At 60.2% G+C, this 17,390-nt stretch overlaps 1 protein-coding gene across 1 annotated transcript in view; it reads left to right on the top strand.

Moving 5' to 3' along the window:
* The window catches only part of ZFAT (zinc finger and AT-hook domain containing), a 105,982-nt gene that overhangs the window by 39,364 nt on the left and 49,228 nt on the right, over positions 1 to 17,390 (top strand). Inside the window, exons 4-7 of the mRNA XM_028534076.2 lie at positions 539 to 727; positions 2,656 to 2,806; positions 6,898 to 8,363; positions 9,139 to 9,371. Coding sequence (XP_028389877.1) covers positions 539 to 727; positions 2,656 to 2,806; positions 6,898 to 8,363; positions 9,139 to 9,371 — 2,039 coding nt within the window. The remainder of the gene's footprint in view (positions 1 to 538; positions 728 to 2,655; positions 2,807 to 6,897; positions 8,364 to 9,138; positions 9,372 to 17,390) is intronic.

Here is a 17,390-nt window from a genome sequence, read left to right as displayed (position 1 = left end):
CTGTCAGCTAGAGTCTACCCTCCCTGCCCGCATTGTCCCGACCCCTTCCCGTTAGGTGGTGTTTGGGGCCGTCCCTGACCGCACCGTCTGCACGTCGGCCTCTCCCCGGGGCCGGGCAGGGTCTGCGAGGGCGCCTCGGAAGGCTGGGTCCTCCTGCCTGGTGCATGCGAGGCGCCTGCTCGCCATACGGCGGGGAAGTGACGGGTTTCTTCTCAGGCTGCAGGACCTGGTGCTCTCTCCCACCCAGAGTTGTTCGTGAGTGACTCTGAAGCCTGGTGGGGTTCGTGCCAATGAGACGGGGGACATCCCCGTGCCTGGGCCGTGGCCTGCAGCGGGAGTGCAGGGGACTGTTCACTGACTCGAGGACAGGTGGGAGGACCCAGGATGGCGTCTGAAGGGACGCGGCGGCCTGCCCCACGGGGACCATTGTGCAGGTCGCAGGCACGTCCCCTCACCGCCCCTAGATGGGCTCTGGGCGCCCTCCGGCTCTGTCTCTGCTCGGAAGGGCGTTTTCTCCATCTCGGTGTTCACTCTTCAGGTAACGAGTCTGACCTGGACCTGGAGAAGAAGTTTAAGGAGGAAGATCGCGAAAAGGCCCCTCGGAGACCGCGGACGCAGAGAACGGAGAAGGTCCAGCGGGTCTCCTCGGGGAAGGAGGCCGGGCAGGCGTCCAGAGCAAAGAAGCCCATCGTCAGCGTGGTTTTGACTGCCCACGAGGCCATCCCAGGTGACCAGGACGAGCAGGGAGTGACCAGACAGGGACCTTCGGGCAAGGCTGTACTGAGGGCAGCCTGGCGGCTTGGACCCTGGGGTCCCCATTCCACCACCCGTTAACCGGGGATGACGGCAGGGCGGTGCGTGCTGTGTGCTGTGTGCGGGAGGGGGGAGGCCCCTCCCGCCTGGGTCGCCCACTCTGCAGCCGCCCCGTGCCCCTCCCGCCCCAGCTGCGGTCAAGGGTGCTGCAGCCAAGGACGGGCTTTCTGTCTCCGCTCTCTGCCCCAGCCCCTCTCCCGGACACCCCTCCCTCACCGCGCTCAGTGGGGCCGCTGCTTCTCCGACCCCGTGCTGATTGTTCCGTCCCGCCGCCTCGCTGCTCTCATGCATGTTCAGTGGGTTCATCAGACACTGTACAGTGCTGGGGGTGTCCGTCTCCCTTCCCTTTCACAGGAGATAGCAGGTGGATGTATTATGCTACTTTTTTTTAAAAAAGTCTCTTCCAGAAAGGCTTACTTTAGACTAAGAGCAGTTTTATTATTATGGGTTCTGAAGTAAAATAATAGGTTTTTCTCTTATCTGTTTGGGGTGATAGGTGTGAAAAAATAAAATTTTAAAACTTAAGTTTAGGATTTTAAAAATAGCTAGTGCCTTTTAAGCATCTTTTTTTTCAATACTAATAGTTACTCATTATTTAAAGTGAAAATGCTGAATAAATGCCTCTTAATACTTCAGTGCCGAGAAAGCTGGTAAGTGGAGAATCATCCACATAAAATTTGTGACTGGAAGAACTTTCTGGAAAGTCACTTTAGCTGCCCCACCCTGCTTCAGAGCAGTGTTACTCTGTTCCGGGGAGTGGAAATCCCAGGCAAGAGGTTCCTGTTCTCAGTTGTCTCTAGAGGAAGTTCCTACAATGGTTTCTTACAACTTGGTGGAGGTATTTTGAGATGTCTGTTAAGGGGGCGTGAAGAGGAGAGTTATTGTCCTTTGCTGTCGCAGAGGCAAGAGGGGGTCGGAGCTTGTTCTTTGGCACACCTGATAGACACCTGCGCGTGCGTGCGTGCAGTGCACACTCGTCTGGAGTGTCTGCTGCCGTGAAGGGTCTTCGGCCGTTTCACCCCGCAGAGCTGCACACAGAAGGCGACCTTTGAGTGTGTTCACCCCGGCCTTTTGCTCATTCTGTGGGCGGGAGCAGAGGCCGCGGGGCGGGAAGGGAGCTCACCCCGGGGCTGGACCCCGGCGGTGCCCGTGCCTGCTCACCGGGGGCTGGCGGCTCCCTCTGCTCCGTGCTGCTTTTCTTTTATTAGCTGTTAGTTTTAAATTTTTATATTTTTTATTTTTGTTTATTTGCAGTTGTCCCACCTTTTTTCTCATTGCTCCCCCTGCCCTGCCCACCACCCTGTTTTTTTAAAATAAAGATTTTATTTAGTTTTAAAGAAAGAAAGGGAGGGAGAGAATTATCTGTATAAGAAACATCAATTTGTTGCCTCTCACATCCCCCCTACTGGGCACCTGGACTGCAACCCGGGCATGTGCCCTGACTGGGAATCGAACTTGCGATCTTTTGGTTTGTGGGAGACAGTGCCCAGCCCACTGAGCACATTAGCCAGGACCACTACCCCATGCTGTCGATGCAAGTTTACATTTACGTAAAGTTCAACTCATGTGATTTCACATAACACCTGGCAGGTAAACGTGTCTGTATCTATCTATATGTTTGTGTATTTTTAATAAGCAGATCAAGTGACAGTGGACCTCAGGACCCTTTGATAGGTTATTGGAAGGTGTACCCATTTTCCCCACGCGCACGTGCACGTTAAACGTGTGACCTGAAGGGAGACTGACACCTGGGTGTCACCCAGCCTCTGCTCTCTGCACGGGCTGCGGTCGGGGCCACTCGAGGTGCCTCTGTAACACAAGGCTCATTGTGCCTCCTCGCAGGTGCTACCAAGATTGTTCCCGTGGAGGCCGGGCCCCCAGAAACAGGAGCCACGAACCCCGAGGCCACCTCCGCCGAGCGGGCGCCCCGGAGGGGGTACCAGGAGTACGCGATCCAGCAGACACCGTACGAGCAGCCCATGAAGTCAAGCAGGTAGAGTGTGTGTTCTGCGTGACTCCCGCCAGAGGCCGGCGCTCGTGCCGCCACCGAGGGCGAGAGCACGGCGCGCGAGCTGACCGGGGCGCTGCTCCGTGAAGGAAGGGCACTGGTGTCTGGGTTTAACCGGAGAGTCCGCCCCTCTCCCGGCCAGTCTGCAGCCCACGGTGCAGGGGGGCGTGTCCCTCCTGGAGTTCAGGTCAGCAGGCTGGACATCTGGTCTGGGCCAGGGACCGGGGATGTGAGCGAGGACAGGACAGACACGGCGGCTGCCGGGACCTGCTTTCCCTCCGCTGTGACCCTGACGCAGGTGGTTTTGCCGGCGAGCTCCTGTGACGCCAGCCCGTAGAGTGCCTGTAGAGTCGGCCTCGGCACCGCGGAGAGAAGGAGTGGTGACACAGCTGAGAAGCGTCTGGTGCCCGCGGTGCTCCCTCCCCACTGGACCGTGGTGTCACGTGGGGGCTTCATTGCCTCGTAGGCGCGGTCCCCCTTCTCGCGCGTGGGGGCGACCGGATGTGTCGGTGAAGCTGTGAACGCGCTTGTTCCTTTGGCAAACCTGTAATGGGGTTAAATTTGAAGATCACTGGGGTCTCACCTCAGGTAGACCTTAGCTACTTACCTTCACAGTGTTTCCAGGTCTGTTGGGGGGGGGGGGCTTCAGCTGAACGCTGACCCGGTTGTGGGTAGACTGGTACTCAGTATTTAATGAGCAGAGCTAGGCTGTGTTTCTGTGCTACACATCCTGTTAATGTTTTGTAGTGTTTGTTATGAAAGAGACTTCATTGGCATGGCAGTTTTGCGCTGTGAAACAGGTGCACACCTTCAGGTTACAGCAGTCTGTCATTAGGCCGTCCCAGTCAAGGGCTGCACGCAGATGTGGTTCAGGTTTAGTGTGTAGGAGCTTCGGGAGGCCCGGGAAAGTTCCAGTAAAGTCATTCGTGAGCTCACCACCCCGGGATAACCACTGTTAGTAGTTTAGAGTGTTCCTTCTCAGCCTTTTTGCAGCCCATATATTTTATAGAATTGAGTTTATATTTTAGGAGCAATTTCGTATCTTGCTTTTAATATTAGCCACATCGTACTTTCTTCTTGCTGAAATTATTCAGGACCTCTCTTTGGGGGCACATGCTGTAGCATGAGGATGTGCTATAGTCTTCTCCACTCCGACATGGCAGCCAAGGGTGTCTCTGTAAAATGCCCGTTGGATTGTACCCTCCGAGGCCTCCCCTGCTGTCGGGACAGCCTGGCCTCAGGCCTTCCAGTGCGGCCCCTCTCCCACCTGGCCCGGCCCCTCCCGTGCGCCCTCTGGTTCTCTGGCTCCAGCCACCTGGGCCTGTTTCACTTCCTTAACCCCTGTTGTTTGCAGGTGCCCCCCGCTCTTCCCGGATGCCGCCCCTCCCCCAGTCGTCCCTCGGCTCTCTGCTCAGCCGCCCAGCCCTCCCTCCGGGAGGCCCGCGCTGCCCCTCAGGGAGCCCAGTCTGCCCTGACCCGGTCCTCCCCCACCACAGTCGGGAGCCCGAGGTCTCCCCTGCTCCGTGTGCTGGGACTGTCGGGCTGGCCCGTGCTCCCCTACGAGGTCAGCGCCCAGAGAGCACGGGGCACGTGTGTTTTCAGTCCCTGTGCATCTGCAGCGTCTGGAACACTTTTTCGAAATAATGAATGAATGGAAAAAATGTGCGAAGTCGTCTCCTGCGTCGGGAGCCTCAAATAGCTTCCTGCCTTGAGCTGTGGCAGGAGAGAAGCAGCTCAGTGAGCCCCTTCCGTGGGATTTTCTGCTCCTCCTTCCGGCCCCAGGGGCCGGGCCCTTTGAATAGAGCACCTGATTGTGTTCTCCCACAGCGGGTGGGGGGGGGGGGCATCGGCAGCGTAACCCAACAGTTGGAGCCGGCTGGTGGGGCCTGGCAGCCCAGCACGTCCACTCACGGTCACAGGCAGTGGCCTGCCCTCGAGAGTCTGATGCGGGCCGCTGGGCGTCCACGTCGGGTTCACCTCCTCCTCGGGACGCAGGGCACTGAGGTGTCTGTCTGGCAGTGCAGCGCAGCCGAGGGCTCTCCTAGGACCACCCAGGTCTGGCATTAGAGAAGGGGGTGCCGTGGTGTGTTTGTTTAATTAACGTTCCGAGTCCAGGCTCCCTTCCTCTGGTGTTCTCTGCACCAGTAAAATCTGTCGCCTTCTGGATATCTTTACCATTTGAGAAAAGTCCAAATGACTTTCCTTAAATTGGCCTTGGATTCAGCATGCAGGCCTACCAGTAACTTCCACATTTGAATATTTTAATTATACCCTGTGAAGTGTACCCTCCGGGGTTCGTGGACTGCGATCCGTTCGAGTATTTTTGATTTAAGGACGAGGCAGCCTGTGTTGATCAAGCACAGTGGTGGGGGGAGGCCCGTAATTACAGACCCGGCGGTTCCGGCGGGGGCGGCTCAGCACCGTCTGGCTCACGGTGCCGTGCGGTCGCTCGTGTCTCTGAGGCCTCCCCGGGGACCCTGGACACGCGTCCAGAGGGGGCCCTCGTGGGGGAGAAGGCCTCGCCCACCCCCTTGGCTCGTGGCCAGCTCCTGTCCCCCTGCATGTTGTAGCGGTTTGGTGACTGTCACTTGCTGATTTCAGAAACAAGGCATGGCTGTCCCGACAGCATGGGCGCCCCGCACAGGGGCCTTCTCCCTGTGTACGGCCCCCCGGGCAGGGGTTGGGGTGTGTGGTGTTTGCACACAGTTCAGAGAACGAGGAGGAACGAGCCAGCTCTGGAGACAGACAGTCTGCTCAGGTGCAGACCCGGGCCTCACCGCTCACTAACTGTATGACCGTGGGCACCGGCTCAGTCTTTGTATCTGTAAAGTGGGTACAGTGGGAGGGTTGGGATTAGAGACTTAGCACAGGGGCTGGCGCATGCTAAGTGCTCAGTGGTCATTAGCTGTTGTCATTGCCGTCTCTTTCCCCACACGCATTGCCCTGTGAAAGGAAAGGGCTCCGAGGGGGACTACGCTTTTCTCCTCCACCCCGTACGTGAGATCCAGCAGCGCCCGAAGCGCGTGGCAAGTGTTAATCAGTGGCGCTCATTTATTAATAAGTGACGAACGAGGTTAGTAACTGACCGCTGAACTCAGAACTGTCCGGGTTCGGACCCAGCCCTGACACAGGGGAGTGAGGTGCAGATTCTGTGTCAGCGGGAGAAAGTCCCGTGGGACAAGTCAGCACGGGGCCTCCCGTGATGTGCCAGAGGACTAGACACTGACCCCCCCGCCCCTGCTCCCACCTGCAGTCCTCCACTGCGGCTGGCCAGGCCCGTGGGTGCCCGCCTCACTGAGAGCACCCGCCTCACTGAGAGCTCAGCGCCACACGCGTCCGCGGGCAGGCGCGTCCTCAGCAGAAAGGAGGCGGCAGCTCAGTTCTCAAGGTGCTTGGTCCTGCTCCGGACTCCGCTCAGACCCCGCAGCCACTTTCCTGGGGGCAGTGAGCACCTGGAGAAAGGCCGGGCTCTTTCGCTCGTGGGCGGCCCTCCCGTGGGCACCCGCAGCAGAGGGAGAGGCTGCCACCCCCAGCTGGTTGGAGGGACAGGCGGGTCTGCGTTCCCGGAGCTCCCGAGCGAGCCGAAGCAGGTGGTGCGCAGTCCCATGGAGCAGACTGGGTTCGTTCCGGTCCCCGCTGAGTTGCCCGGGACCGTGCAGGCCAGCTCCAGCACACAGCTGGTTCTCCAGTACGTTCTGAGTGACATGGTCTTCCTCCTCCTCCTCCTCCTCCTTGTTCTGGGCCTGAGCTCTCAGACTTCTCTGCTTCGGCAAGTTTCCCAGCCTCCTCCATCCAGGTTAGGGGTGGCTTTCTCTTTCACCCTGCTCACATTCCAGTCCATGTGTCCCACACAGGGTGCAGCCGTGTGCCAGCCTGCCCCCCCGTCGCCCCCCAGACTGGGAGTGCAGGATCACGGACCCTTGCTTCTGTTCTCAATGGTCCTTGGTCCTGCTGGTTGATAAGTGCATGCGTCCCCCGACCCTGAGCCCCACCTAGCTCCCTCTGGAGCCTGCGCTGTTTGGTTCCTGGGAGGAGGTGGAGCCTCCAGCGGTAACCGTGGTGTTGTCTGTTTCCAGGCTAGGGCCCACCCAGCTCAAGATCTTCACCTGCGAGTACTGCAACAAGGTCTTCAAGTTCAAGCACTCGCTGCAGGCCCACCTGAGGATCCACACCAACGAGAAGCCGTACAAGTGCTCCCACTGCAGCTACGCCAGCGCCATCAAGGCCAACCTCAACGTGCACCTGCGCAAGCACACGGGCGAGAAGTTCTCCTGCGACTACTGCTCCTTCACCTGCCTGAGCAAGGGCCACCTCAAGGTGCACGTCGAGCGGGTGCACAAGAAGATCAAGCAGCACTGCCGCTTCTGCAGGAAGAAGTACTCCGACGTCAAGAACCTCATCAAGCACATCCGGCACGTGCACGACCCGCAGGACAAGCCGGTCCAGGAGGCCCTGGACGAGCTCTGCCTCCTGACCCGGGAGGGCAAGCGGCAGCTGCTCTACGACTGCCACATCTGCGAGCGCAAGTTCAAGAACGAGCTGGACCGCGACCGCCACATGCTGGTCCACGGCGACAAGTGGCCCTTTGCCTGCGAGCTGTGCGGCCACGGGGCCACCAAGTACCAGGCGCTGGAGCTGCACGTCAGGAAGCACCCCTTCGTGTACGTGTGCGCCGTCTGCCTCAGGAAGTTCGTCAGCTCCATCCGGCTGCGCGCCCACATCCGGGACGTGCACGGGGCCGCCCAGGAGGCGGCCGTCTTCACCAGCTCCATCAACCAGAGTTTCTGCCTCCTGGAACCCGGGGGCGACATCCAGCAGGAGTCCCTGGGCAGCCAGCTGCAGCTGGCTGAAGAGGAGTTTGCGTTCCAGGGGGTCAGCGCGCCCAAGGAGGCGGCCTGCCCCGGGGACGGGGACGCGGAGCCTGAGGCGGGACGGAAGGAGCCGGAGGCCCTGCTGCAGGTGCCTGCCCCGGCCGAGCACTTAGCCGGCGCCCCCCAGGCCGGAAGCACTGCCCTGCCGTCCTGTGCGCTGGAGGCTGCCGCGGTGGAGCCCGCGGGCCTGCCCCCCCGGGTGGTCGTTCCCAGTGAGCTGCTGCTGAAAAACGACCCCTTCTCTGCCCAGGTGCACGCTGCTCCTGGGAAGACCCAGGACCCCCAGCCCGGAGGCCCCACCCAGACTCAGGACGAGGAAGTCACCCTGCTGCCGCCCAAGGCCGGAATCCCTGCCGCAGGCCAGGAGGCCCAGGCCTCCGAGAGCCCCCCAGGGGAAGGGCAGAAGGCCGCTGCCCTCCCGCCCGAGGGGCCAGATCCCAGTAGGTGCCCCAGGTCAAACCCAGCAGAGGCCTCGGACCCGCCTCCGGCGGCGGCCGGCGGGAAGGACGCGGCCCTGGGCCAGGCCGACCTCTGCACCCCCGCGCCCGAGCACCGGGCGAGCATGAACGCCTTCCTGCGGGTCCTGGACAGCTTGCAGAAGAGGCGCATGGACCCCGGCCTGTGCGAGAGGCTCCGGAAGGTGTACGGAGACCTGGAGTGTGAATACTGTGGTAAGGGAGGCACGGGGCGCAGCCGGCGGGCCTCTCGTTCCGTCCGCCCGCCCGCCCGCCTCGCGTGCGGCTGGAGCGCACGTCTCTGCAGAGAGCGGCTTCCAGGCGAGCCGTGCCCGTCTGTGGGGAGCCGCGGGCGGCCACCCGCCCGTGCACGGGCTTTGCGGAGACGGCCGGGGTGACGGGACAGAGAGCCGTGCGGCTCGGTCAGGCTGCATGCGGAGGGTTAGCCCACGGCCTCTGCCGGAGCTGTACCCAAGAAGAGTCTTTCTTCTGGCACAGGACGCGGTTGGCGTAGAGCTTGCGTTGTGGCCGAGGGCTAGACGAGCAGAGAGAGAGAGAGAGGATGGGGGCGTGGCGGCAGCCCTTGGCGGGGAGGCCCCGAGTAGGACCTTCCAGTCACAGAGCAGGCGTGGCCTCTGCGTCCCCGGGGAGCGGGCAGCGCGGAGAGCGGGAGGTCCGGCGCCGCCCTGGTGACCCAGGTGTCACCGGCATGTGCATCCAGCCCTGGGCACCGTAACCGGTCCTCGGCAGACACCCGTGTCCTCCCCTCCCGGCTCTGACGCCAGGCGGAAGCAGTAGCCCCCTTAGTGTTCGCAGCCGCCCACCTCCGAAGAGCAGCCCCCGACAGCAGTGTGGTGGGAAGTGTGAAGGGTGGCCCGCCCAGGCGGGAGACGTAGAGGAAGGTGGTCGTTGCGGAGTGGTGGTAGTTTTTAAAAAGTCAAACTCAGTCTAAAAGAAACTTCCTTCTTCTCACGTGAACATATTTTTTTAGGCAAACTTTTTTGGTACCAAGTGCATTTTGACATGCATGTCCGCACCCACACCCGGGAACATCTGTATTATTGCTCCCAGTGTCATTACTCTTCCATCACCAAAAACTGCCTTAAACGCCATGTAATTCAGAAACACAGTAACATCTTGCTGAAGTGTCCCACTGATGGCTGTGACTACTCGACTCCAGATAAATATAAGCTGCAGGCACACCTTAAAGTGCACACAGAGCTGGTAAGTAGAAGCCCGAGCGGCGGCCCCGTCTCCCCTGGGTGCTCCCGGCTTGCTCACTGCCATGCATTTGGAGGCGTCCCCGCTGCGTGTCAGTCCGGCGTGTCGGCGTCCACCCTGAAACCAGAGCGGCCCTTCCCACAGCACCGGCTCTGCACCTCACAAGAGCCTTCACCCCAGGGTGCCTTCTAGATGGAATACATTTTGCTTTCTGTGCGAAATTTCCCGCGTGGGGTGGAGTCTGCGGGAGAAAGGTGTGCAGGAGCGAGGTGAAGCGAGGGTGTCCAGTGCTGTGCGGAAGGGTCGCTGACCACAGGGCTGACGATGGTGATGACGACGGCACCGCCGAAGGTCGTGGGGAGATCAAACCAGGCGGCGCCTGGCGAGGGCCGAGCCCGGGGTCTGGCTGGTAGAGAGAGCAGGGTGAAGCTGCTGCTGGTGGCTGTGCCGTTTGCAGGAAGTCCAGAGGCTGCTGTGAGGCGATGTTATTTTTTAAAAAGGGATGCGTGTGTTCAAGGTGCTGCCCGTGCCCATGGTGGTGGAAGGGTTCGTTCTTCGGCTGGGAGATCAGGCAGCCCTGCGGGTGAACGTTCAGTTTGAGAACCCCGATCCACCGAGGAGGCTGACACCGAAGGTGGTCGAGACGCGCTGTCCAGGGGACGCGGTGGGCCCAGACAGACGTGCTGTGTTCCCGCCGTGTCCCCTTCCGTGCTGCCGGCGGCGCCGGTGGAGGCTGCACACGGTGCAGTGTTCGTGCCGCTGTCTGCTGGCACCGGCGTTGCTGGCACGGTAGCACTTTGTCACTGAGGGCGAAGGTGGGGTTTTTCAGGCTTTGTGGGTAGGTCAGAACACGCCCTTTGGGGTCAGAACCCTGCATCCAGGTGCTGTCTCTAGCCCTTGCACAGGCTGCGTGACATCGGACAAGTCACTTGTCCTTTCTGAGACTTGGTGGCCTTCTGTGGGAAATACATATCAAAAAGTATGCGTCCCTTTTATGCGCACACATATGCACACACACGTGCACAGACGTTAAATCCTCACCCGAGGACATGTTTATTAATTTCAGCAGAGAGGGAGGAAGGGAGGGGAACACTGATGTGAGGGAAACATCAACTTGTTGCCCCCCGTAGGCGCCCCGACCTATAATCGAGCCTGCACCTAGGTGAGTGCCCTCACCGGGGACCGAACCTGCCGCCTTGTGGTGCACAGGAGGATTCTCCAGTTAACTGAGCCACCCGGCCACGGCCACATAATGTAGTTTTTAAATGACTCTTTTTGGTTATGGTTGGCATTCAATATTGCCACATTTTTGCTGTGCATGATGCGCACCCATGTTTTTGGCCCAAACGTCCAGGGAAAAAATCTTTTGTTTAAATTTTTTAATTCAATTCTTTATTTTTTTACATTTAGAAACAAAACTGATTATTGTATTCCAGAAACAAAACAATTATCATATTATTTTGCATATGGATATCATTAATTGCTTTCTAGATTTACACTTTTAATGAATAAGCATAAGTAAAAGAATTAAAAATGTTTGTATAGATGTGGAATTAGTACTACTGTGTACAATGCACACCCTTATTTTTCCCTTAAAAACTTGGGCAAAAAAGTGTACATTGTACGTGGTAAAATATAGTGTATTAACGTCAGATGTATAGCATAGGGGTTAGACATTTACATAATTTATGAAGTGATCCCCCTGTAAGTCTCACACACACGCGCACACACACACACACAACTATAAACACAGTAGACGCATGCACACGTGTGCACACATCTGCATGTGTACATCGGGGTGTAGGTGTCCGAGAGTTACCGGGGGGTGAGGATGGGGTGCTCTGGATGAAGATCTCCGTTCGGTGCCGGTGCAGACGGCTGTGCCGGCTGTGGCGTGTCGCCTGGTTCTACTCAGTACGCGTTCCGGTTCCCTCTAGAGTTGCTGTCAGGTCGCTCCTGCCTCCCGGCTTCTCTCGGGGCAGGGGCAGCGGAGGTGGCAGAAGTCATTACCGTGACCCCGCCAGGGGCTCATGTGAGGTCAAGAGGCAGGGAGCTGACTCCAGAGCAGCGAGGGTCCTCAGGGGTCCCAGCCCCGCGGGGGAGCTGGAGCCAGGCTGCCCCCCACCGCTCCAGCCTGGAGATGGGTCACAGGGCCGCGCCCCAGTTTGCCCGTCCTCAGAGCAGTGCCAGCATGGAGTGAGCATCATACACCAGTGACGGTCGGTGGTCAGTGTTAGTGCTTAGTCCACTGACCGTTTTGGAACTTGCGGCTCTGGACTAGAGAGTTTGAAATGCGGCCTGCGGACCGATGGGGGTGAGGGAGCTGGAAAAGAGGCTGACGGTCTGGACCTGCCTCTTTCCTCCACTCCCATTTCCCTTGCCCACTGCGTGGGACAGAGGGACTCGGGGTCCAGCCCAGCCGTGCTCTTGCCCGTGGGCGTGGTGTGCAGCTTGCCGGCCGCATCCCTGGGGCTCCTGGTCCACAGGGGTGCACTGGGGACACGCCCTGTGATCTTCAGCCCCAATCCCATATGCTCTCATTTCCTTCGGTGAACTTCTCGCCTCCCGTGGTCAGGGGTCAGGAACCTCGCTTCAGCCAGGCCCTCTCTTCAGTCTCCACACTCGAGAAGGAGCCGGCGGTGTGCGGTGTGCGGGGGGACGGGCCCTCGTGTGACCTTGCTTAGTTCTCACGCCACCTCCGGGAGGTGGGGGCGACTTCCGCCCCCGGGCAGGCGAGGACCCCCTGTCGCAGAGCCCAGTGGTAAGCTGCCCTCGGTCACGCTGCTGGGAAGGGACAGAGGCCCCTGTGTTTCTCTGTGAGCCACGCCCCTGTGGCCGTGCCCCGCCGTGGTCACGGCTTCCCAGCATGCCATTCTGGGCAGGTCTCCGGGCCACCGGCACTCCGTTTGGAGGAAGGAGGTGGCAGCAGACTTTGTCCCCGGAGAACGGGGACTGAGGGGCGCTTCTGTGCTGCGCTTCGTGCCGCAGCGATGGACCGTCTGGGAGGGACCGCCAGGGCGAAGCGGGAGTGAGGGGACAAGGGAGGGCGCCTCCCTGACCTCACAGAACAGGGGGGCGTCCTGGCTCTTGGCAACACCCCCGTGGTCTCGGAGGGGCTCAGGTTTGTTGCCAGCCTTGCCCCTCACTGATGCAGGCGGCTCCTCCCTTTGAGGCAGATGCTCCTGCAGGTGAGCGTGCGCTGCAGCCCCCCAGCTGTGCGCGCCAGGCCTTGGGGTGTCCCTGGTGGGCAAGAGCTAGCCCTGCCCTCGAGGTGCCCCGGGCTGTGCCAGGGGTGCACAGGTGGACAGGATGGCCTTGAGGGAGGTGAGCAAGGCCGATGCAGACCGACTTGGAGAGGGCCAGGTCGGGGTAGAGGAGGGCTGCCCGGAGGAGGTGTTCTGAGTTTGGCGAGTAGGACTTGGCCTGAGGAGCAGCGGCGGAAGCCCCTGGCAGAGCAGGTGGCAGGCACCACGGGGAAGCCTTCCGCTCCCGCATGAGCGAACGGGAGGGCTGAACACGCTCCCGGAGGCCGGTGGTCCACCTTGCCGCTGTGGTGAGGTAGCATCGCTCGTGAAAACGGGCTCCGGTGTTACGGGTTTAGACAGCATTTGTCCTTCGAGCCTATACATTGTTTTGTGGTGAAGCCAAAGGCACCGAGATGCACCGACCTGGTAGGAAGCTCTCTTGCTGGAGGGAGCTTGTCACTGCTCACTCCCCTCCCCGCGCCCCCGGCAGCCGCTCGTCCACTTCCGCCTCCGTGGATTCCCCTGCTCTGGACCCTTCACACGGAATGGGGGGGTGAATGCCGTGCCCGCCTTTCCTGGGCGGCGGTGGGGCTCCCCCCTGGCGGCACCAATGAGCTTCGCGCTGAAAAGGCGCAGTGCAGACGCCCTTGTCCAGCTGAGACTCTGCTCAGGGGCCGGTCTGGCCCGGTCAGGGGTGCGGCGCTGTCCTGCCCTGGGAGAGCCCTCGCATCGGCCGGGGGCCTGGTCCCCTTGCCTGTGGCCTGGGGAGTGAGGCCGGGGGTGTCGGAAGGCTGGCTGGGCCCTGCCATTTGGTCCAGGACTTACCTGTTTTTAGCACAGATCCCCATGCAGTGTGACAGTGAGGGAACTTAAAGTTAACCCCCACTCCCACCCCCACCCCAAACGGCCCCATGCCCAGGTCTGATCTCATTGTGAGAGGGCTCCGGGATAATTTGGCTAGGTTCCCGTGTGACTCTCCAAAACTGTGTCTCAGCGAAGGGCCCACTAATGATTGGAAGGCACGCGCACCCTCAGGGCAGTGTCTTCCCGGCATCCCCCTACCCCCATCAGTAACTAGAAGGGGTGACTGACCATCGAGGATGTATCAGAATCAAGGAAACGTGGGGGTCCAGTTGAGGGCATGAGTCCCCCACGTTCCCGGAGCAAACCCACTTTTCACAGCACCGGGGGAGCTTTGCGAAGGGGGTTCCCGAGAGAACACGGTGTTTGTTCGGTGGGAGGGGCTCTGTGACCCAGGGTGAGTCCTTCAGCCTCCTTGAGCCTCACCTTTCTCGTGCCGGGGGGTAGGGTGCTCTGTCCCGTCCTCGGGGCTGCGAGCATTAGACTAGGAAGCGTGCACGGTGCCCCCAGGGGGTTGGTGACGCGGTGTAGGGGCCCCAGCGGCTTTGTCTGGGCAAGGGAGTGGATAGAGTGAAACAGAAATCCCCAGTGTCGTTCACCCCGCCCAAGGCAAGTGTTCTCTTTCTGAGGCCTCCGTGTCCGTGTTTCAGTGCGGGCACGTCTCGGTGTGTGTACCTGGATGTGCGGGGTGGCCGTGTGAAGGGGGTGATGGCCTGTGAGTGCCATTAAACACGTGTGTAAGTCCCTGTCCCAGGCGATGTAATCCACACGTCCCGAATCACAACCCCAAGGGCGCACGCCCTTGTCATCACACGCGGGGGGGCCCGGGAGTCGGTTAATGAAGTGAGTCTCTCCTGACACAGACTTTTGAACTATCAGGAAGTGCAGCGTGTGGTGGATGTGCGGAGCGTGTCAGTGCGTCCCCCTCGTCTCCGGCCCGTGCTCCTGCTCCGCACGCCTCGCAGGTAACCGGCACGGGGCACGGTCACAGCTGCGCGCCCGAGCTGGGAGTGGGCACGTGTGTGGTGTTGCGTTCCGAGTCTAGCACCTGTAAGCGGTGCGGCCTCACCGCCTCACCTGTCCGGCCCCTGGGCTGTGCAGTGGGGGCAACAGGCCCCACCTCCAGGGGCGCGGTGGGCATTCAGTGAGATGGCCTTCCTAGGGGACACGGCGCGGGTCCTTGTCCTCAGGAGCAGGGACAGACAGCAGGAGGGGAGGGGGGCTGGTGGTGGTGGTGGTGGTGTGTCCGTCTGGGTGGTGGTTTTTCACAGGTTTAAGGTCGATGCCGGCCCTTGGTTTCGAGAAGCACGGAGTCTATTTTTGGCTAAAGAAGGTACACACAGTTTAAAAAATCCTACCTGTGGTTGCTGCAAGTAAGCTAAAATCACATGTTGCCAGCAACGCACAGAGCAAGTAGCAGAAGCTGCCCCCAGCATCGCTCTGGAAATAAGTGGGTCGGTCTTGTTTTTTTTAAGGGGAGGAAAATGTTACCTAACCTAAATGATCGGATACAGGCGTTTCCTTTCCTGGAGCTACAAGCGCATGGTCTTTTCTTCCTTGGCCATAGGCCACCTTGTTTCTGTGTTGCCCTGCTGGGCGTGTGTCCACAGCACAGAGACCGCGGGCCACCAGAGCATCCCGCACACAGAACAGCTTCCTGTCGGCGGCCCCAGGTCCAGCTCCGAAGGAAGGGGCGCCGCAGCCTGGCAAAACCATTGCTCTCGGTGGACGGAGAATCCTTGAGCCAAAACCCCCATGGCACCCTCTCTGGCTGTTTTCTAACTGTGCAAATTAGCCACAGTGCCAGCGTCGCCTCTCGTGTCCTCTCCGCACGTGGGCGTGTCCCGCAGTGACAGTGGCCTCTGTGTGTTGGCACTTCCCTTTCTGCCCCGGCCTGTGAGCCCCTCGAGGGCGGGCTCAGCATCTCACCCCCTTGCCCGCGGCACAAAGCCCGGCCCTTGATGGGGCCCTGGGAGGTCTGGGGGATGAAGGGTGGGCCCAGGGAGGGCAGCAGGTGCCCTGACTGAGACTTCGATTCCCAAGAACTTGCTCCGAGTAGAGTCGCCTTATGTGTTTAAGTTGGTATCAGACCCTTTATAGGTGAACTTTTTTACGCAACAGTTAATGGCGGTACAGAGGCGGAGACCGAGGCCAGGCTTGCCCAGAGCAGAGCTCGGGCTCTGAGCGTGGGCCCCAGGCTGCACGTGTCCCGAGGCCGCGGCCTCCTGCCGACACCTCCCTTCTTGCAGAGTCCTGTGTTGCTTTGAAGGTCTCTCCCTTGGAACAAACAAACTCCCGGGCTGGGCGCTCTTCCGGTCACTACCGCACGGAGCTCTCCCTCTTCGCCGCTGCCGGGAATGCTTTTAACCGCCGCTCCTTTTAAGTCTGCTTTGTCAGTTTGGGTTTTCATCTCCGGTGCGGAGCTGAGGTTTGAAAAGGAGTGAATGACTCCTAAGAGTGCACCCTTCTCCCAGCACCCGTCCCCGCAGCCTGTGTCCTTCTGACAGTCTTCAAAGGCATCAGGAAACGCGGGGCCCTGATAAGCTCGAAGATAAATTGCTTTCGGACTGTCAGAGATTAAAAGGAAAAAAATCAAATAGCAAGGACTCGGGTGATCGCTGTAAACTCCTTCAAAGCCCTCCTCCTGAAGGCTCCATCAACTCCAGTGACAAGGGCACGGGGAGTGGGGCCGGGGGGGGCTCCTCCAGGACGTGTGCCGCCCCCCCCCCCCCCCCCCCCCGTGTCTTTCAGAATGTCACCGTGAACACAAGTTCCTGTGCGCGGATCTGGGAGTGCCGCGGTCCTGTGGAAGGGTCAAGGGCAGAGGAAGACAGTGACAGGGGTGCACCCTGGGAGACGCCTCCTGCCCATGGTGTAGTCTGGGTGGAAGTCTGTGGCTCGGGCTGGACCGAAAGCTCCAGACGGCCTCCCAGAGCTGCCTGGACCCCCTGGATGTCCGAGCTTGGCAGGTGGCGCTTGGAACCCAGACGTTTGCTGGGAAGGGCGTCCACCCACACTGCCTGGCTGTCCAGAGGGACTTGGGTGTCTGAGTACGCAGCACCCTGTCCTGAGCATGCTCTGGGGAACACCAGCCCCAGGAGACGGTCTGCACCAGCAGCGGACCCACAGAGGGATCGGACCCACAGAGGGATTGAGGCATGCTCATTCCGACCCACCCTCGGAGGGCCCCAGCGCGCACAGCCTGCGAGAGAGGTCCGTCATCTCAGCCGAGCACAGCCCCACCTCCATCTCGAACAATTCGGGGCTCGACCAGGTGGTTCACGGGAAAAAGTCTCGGCTGTCGAACAAACTTCGGTTCTCGCCCCGACAGCCCTTCCACGCTGATACTGCATTTCCAATGGGGAGAGGCGATTCGCTTTTCGAACAAACGGATTCTCGAGCCGCCCCCCAGGATGGAGCTGGAGGGCCGAGCTGCCCCGTCCCTGGAACACGGCAGCAGCAGCAGCAGCAGCACTCTCCCAGCCGTGCGGAGCCCTCACGCTGTCCCGAGCACGGGCTTCTCTGGATAAACAAATGTCAGCTTCAGAGCGGTGTGGGGGCACTGCAAAACTAAGCAGAAAGTACAGAGGGGTGCCGTGTTCCCCCTCCGCACACACGCCCTGCACACCGGGGGGAGCCCCCTCGGTCGGTCGTGGGGCCGAGGTCTTCTCGTCCATCGGTGTGTTGGATGTGCTGACGCTTTGGTGAGGGTTTTCGCGTCTGTGTTGGTGAGGGACACTGGCCTGTACTTTCCTTGTGATGATGTCTCTGTCCGTCCTTGGTGGCAGGGGACGTGGCCTCCCAGAGCGAGTTAGGGGGCCCTCCCTCTGCTTCTGTCTTCTACAGGAGCTGCAGAGAGCTAGTGTAACTTCCTACTTAACTGTTCGGTGGAGTTCCCTGGTGAGCCCATCTGCGC

Source organism: Phyllostomus discolor, chromosome 7, assembly GCF_004126475.2.
Source record: "Phyllostomus discolor isolate MPI-MPIP mPhyDis1 chromosome 7, mPhyDis1.pri.v3, whole genome shotgun sequence".
Lineage (NCBI taxonomy): Eukaryota > Metazoa > Chordata > Mammalia > Chiroptera > Phyllostomidae > Phyllostomus > Phyllostomus discolor.
This window is presented reverse-complemented; position numbering and strand designations above follow the sequence as displayed.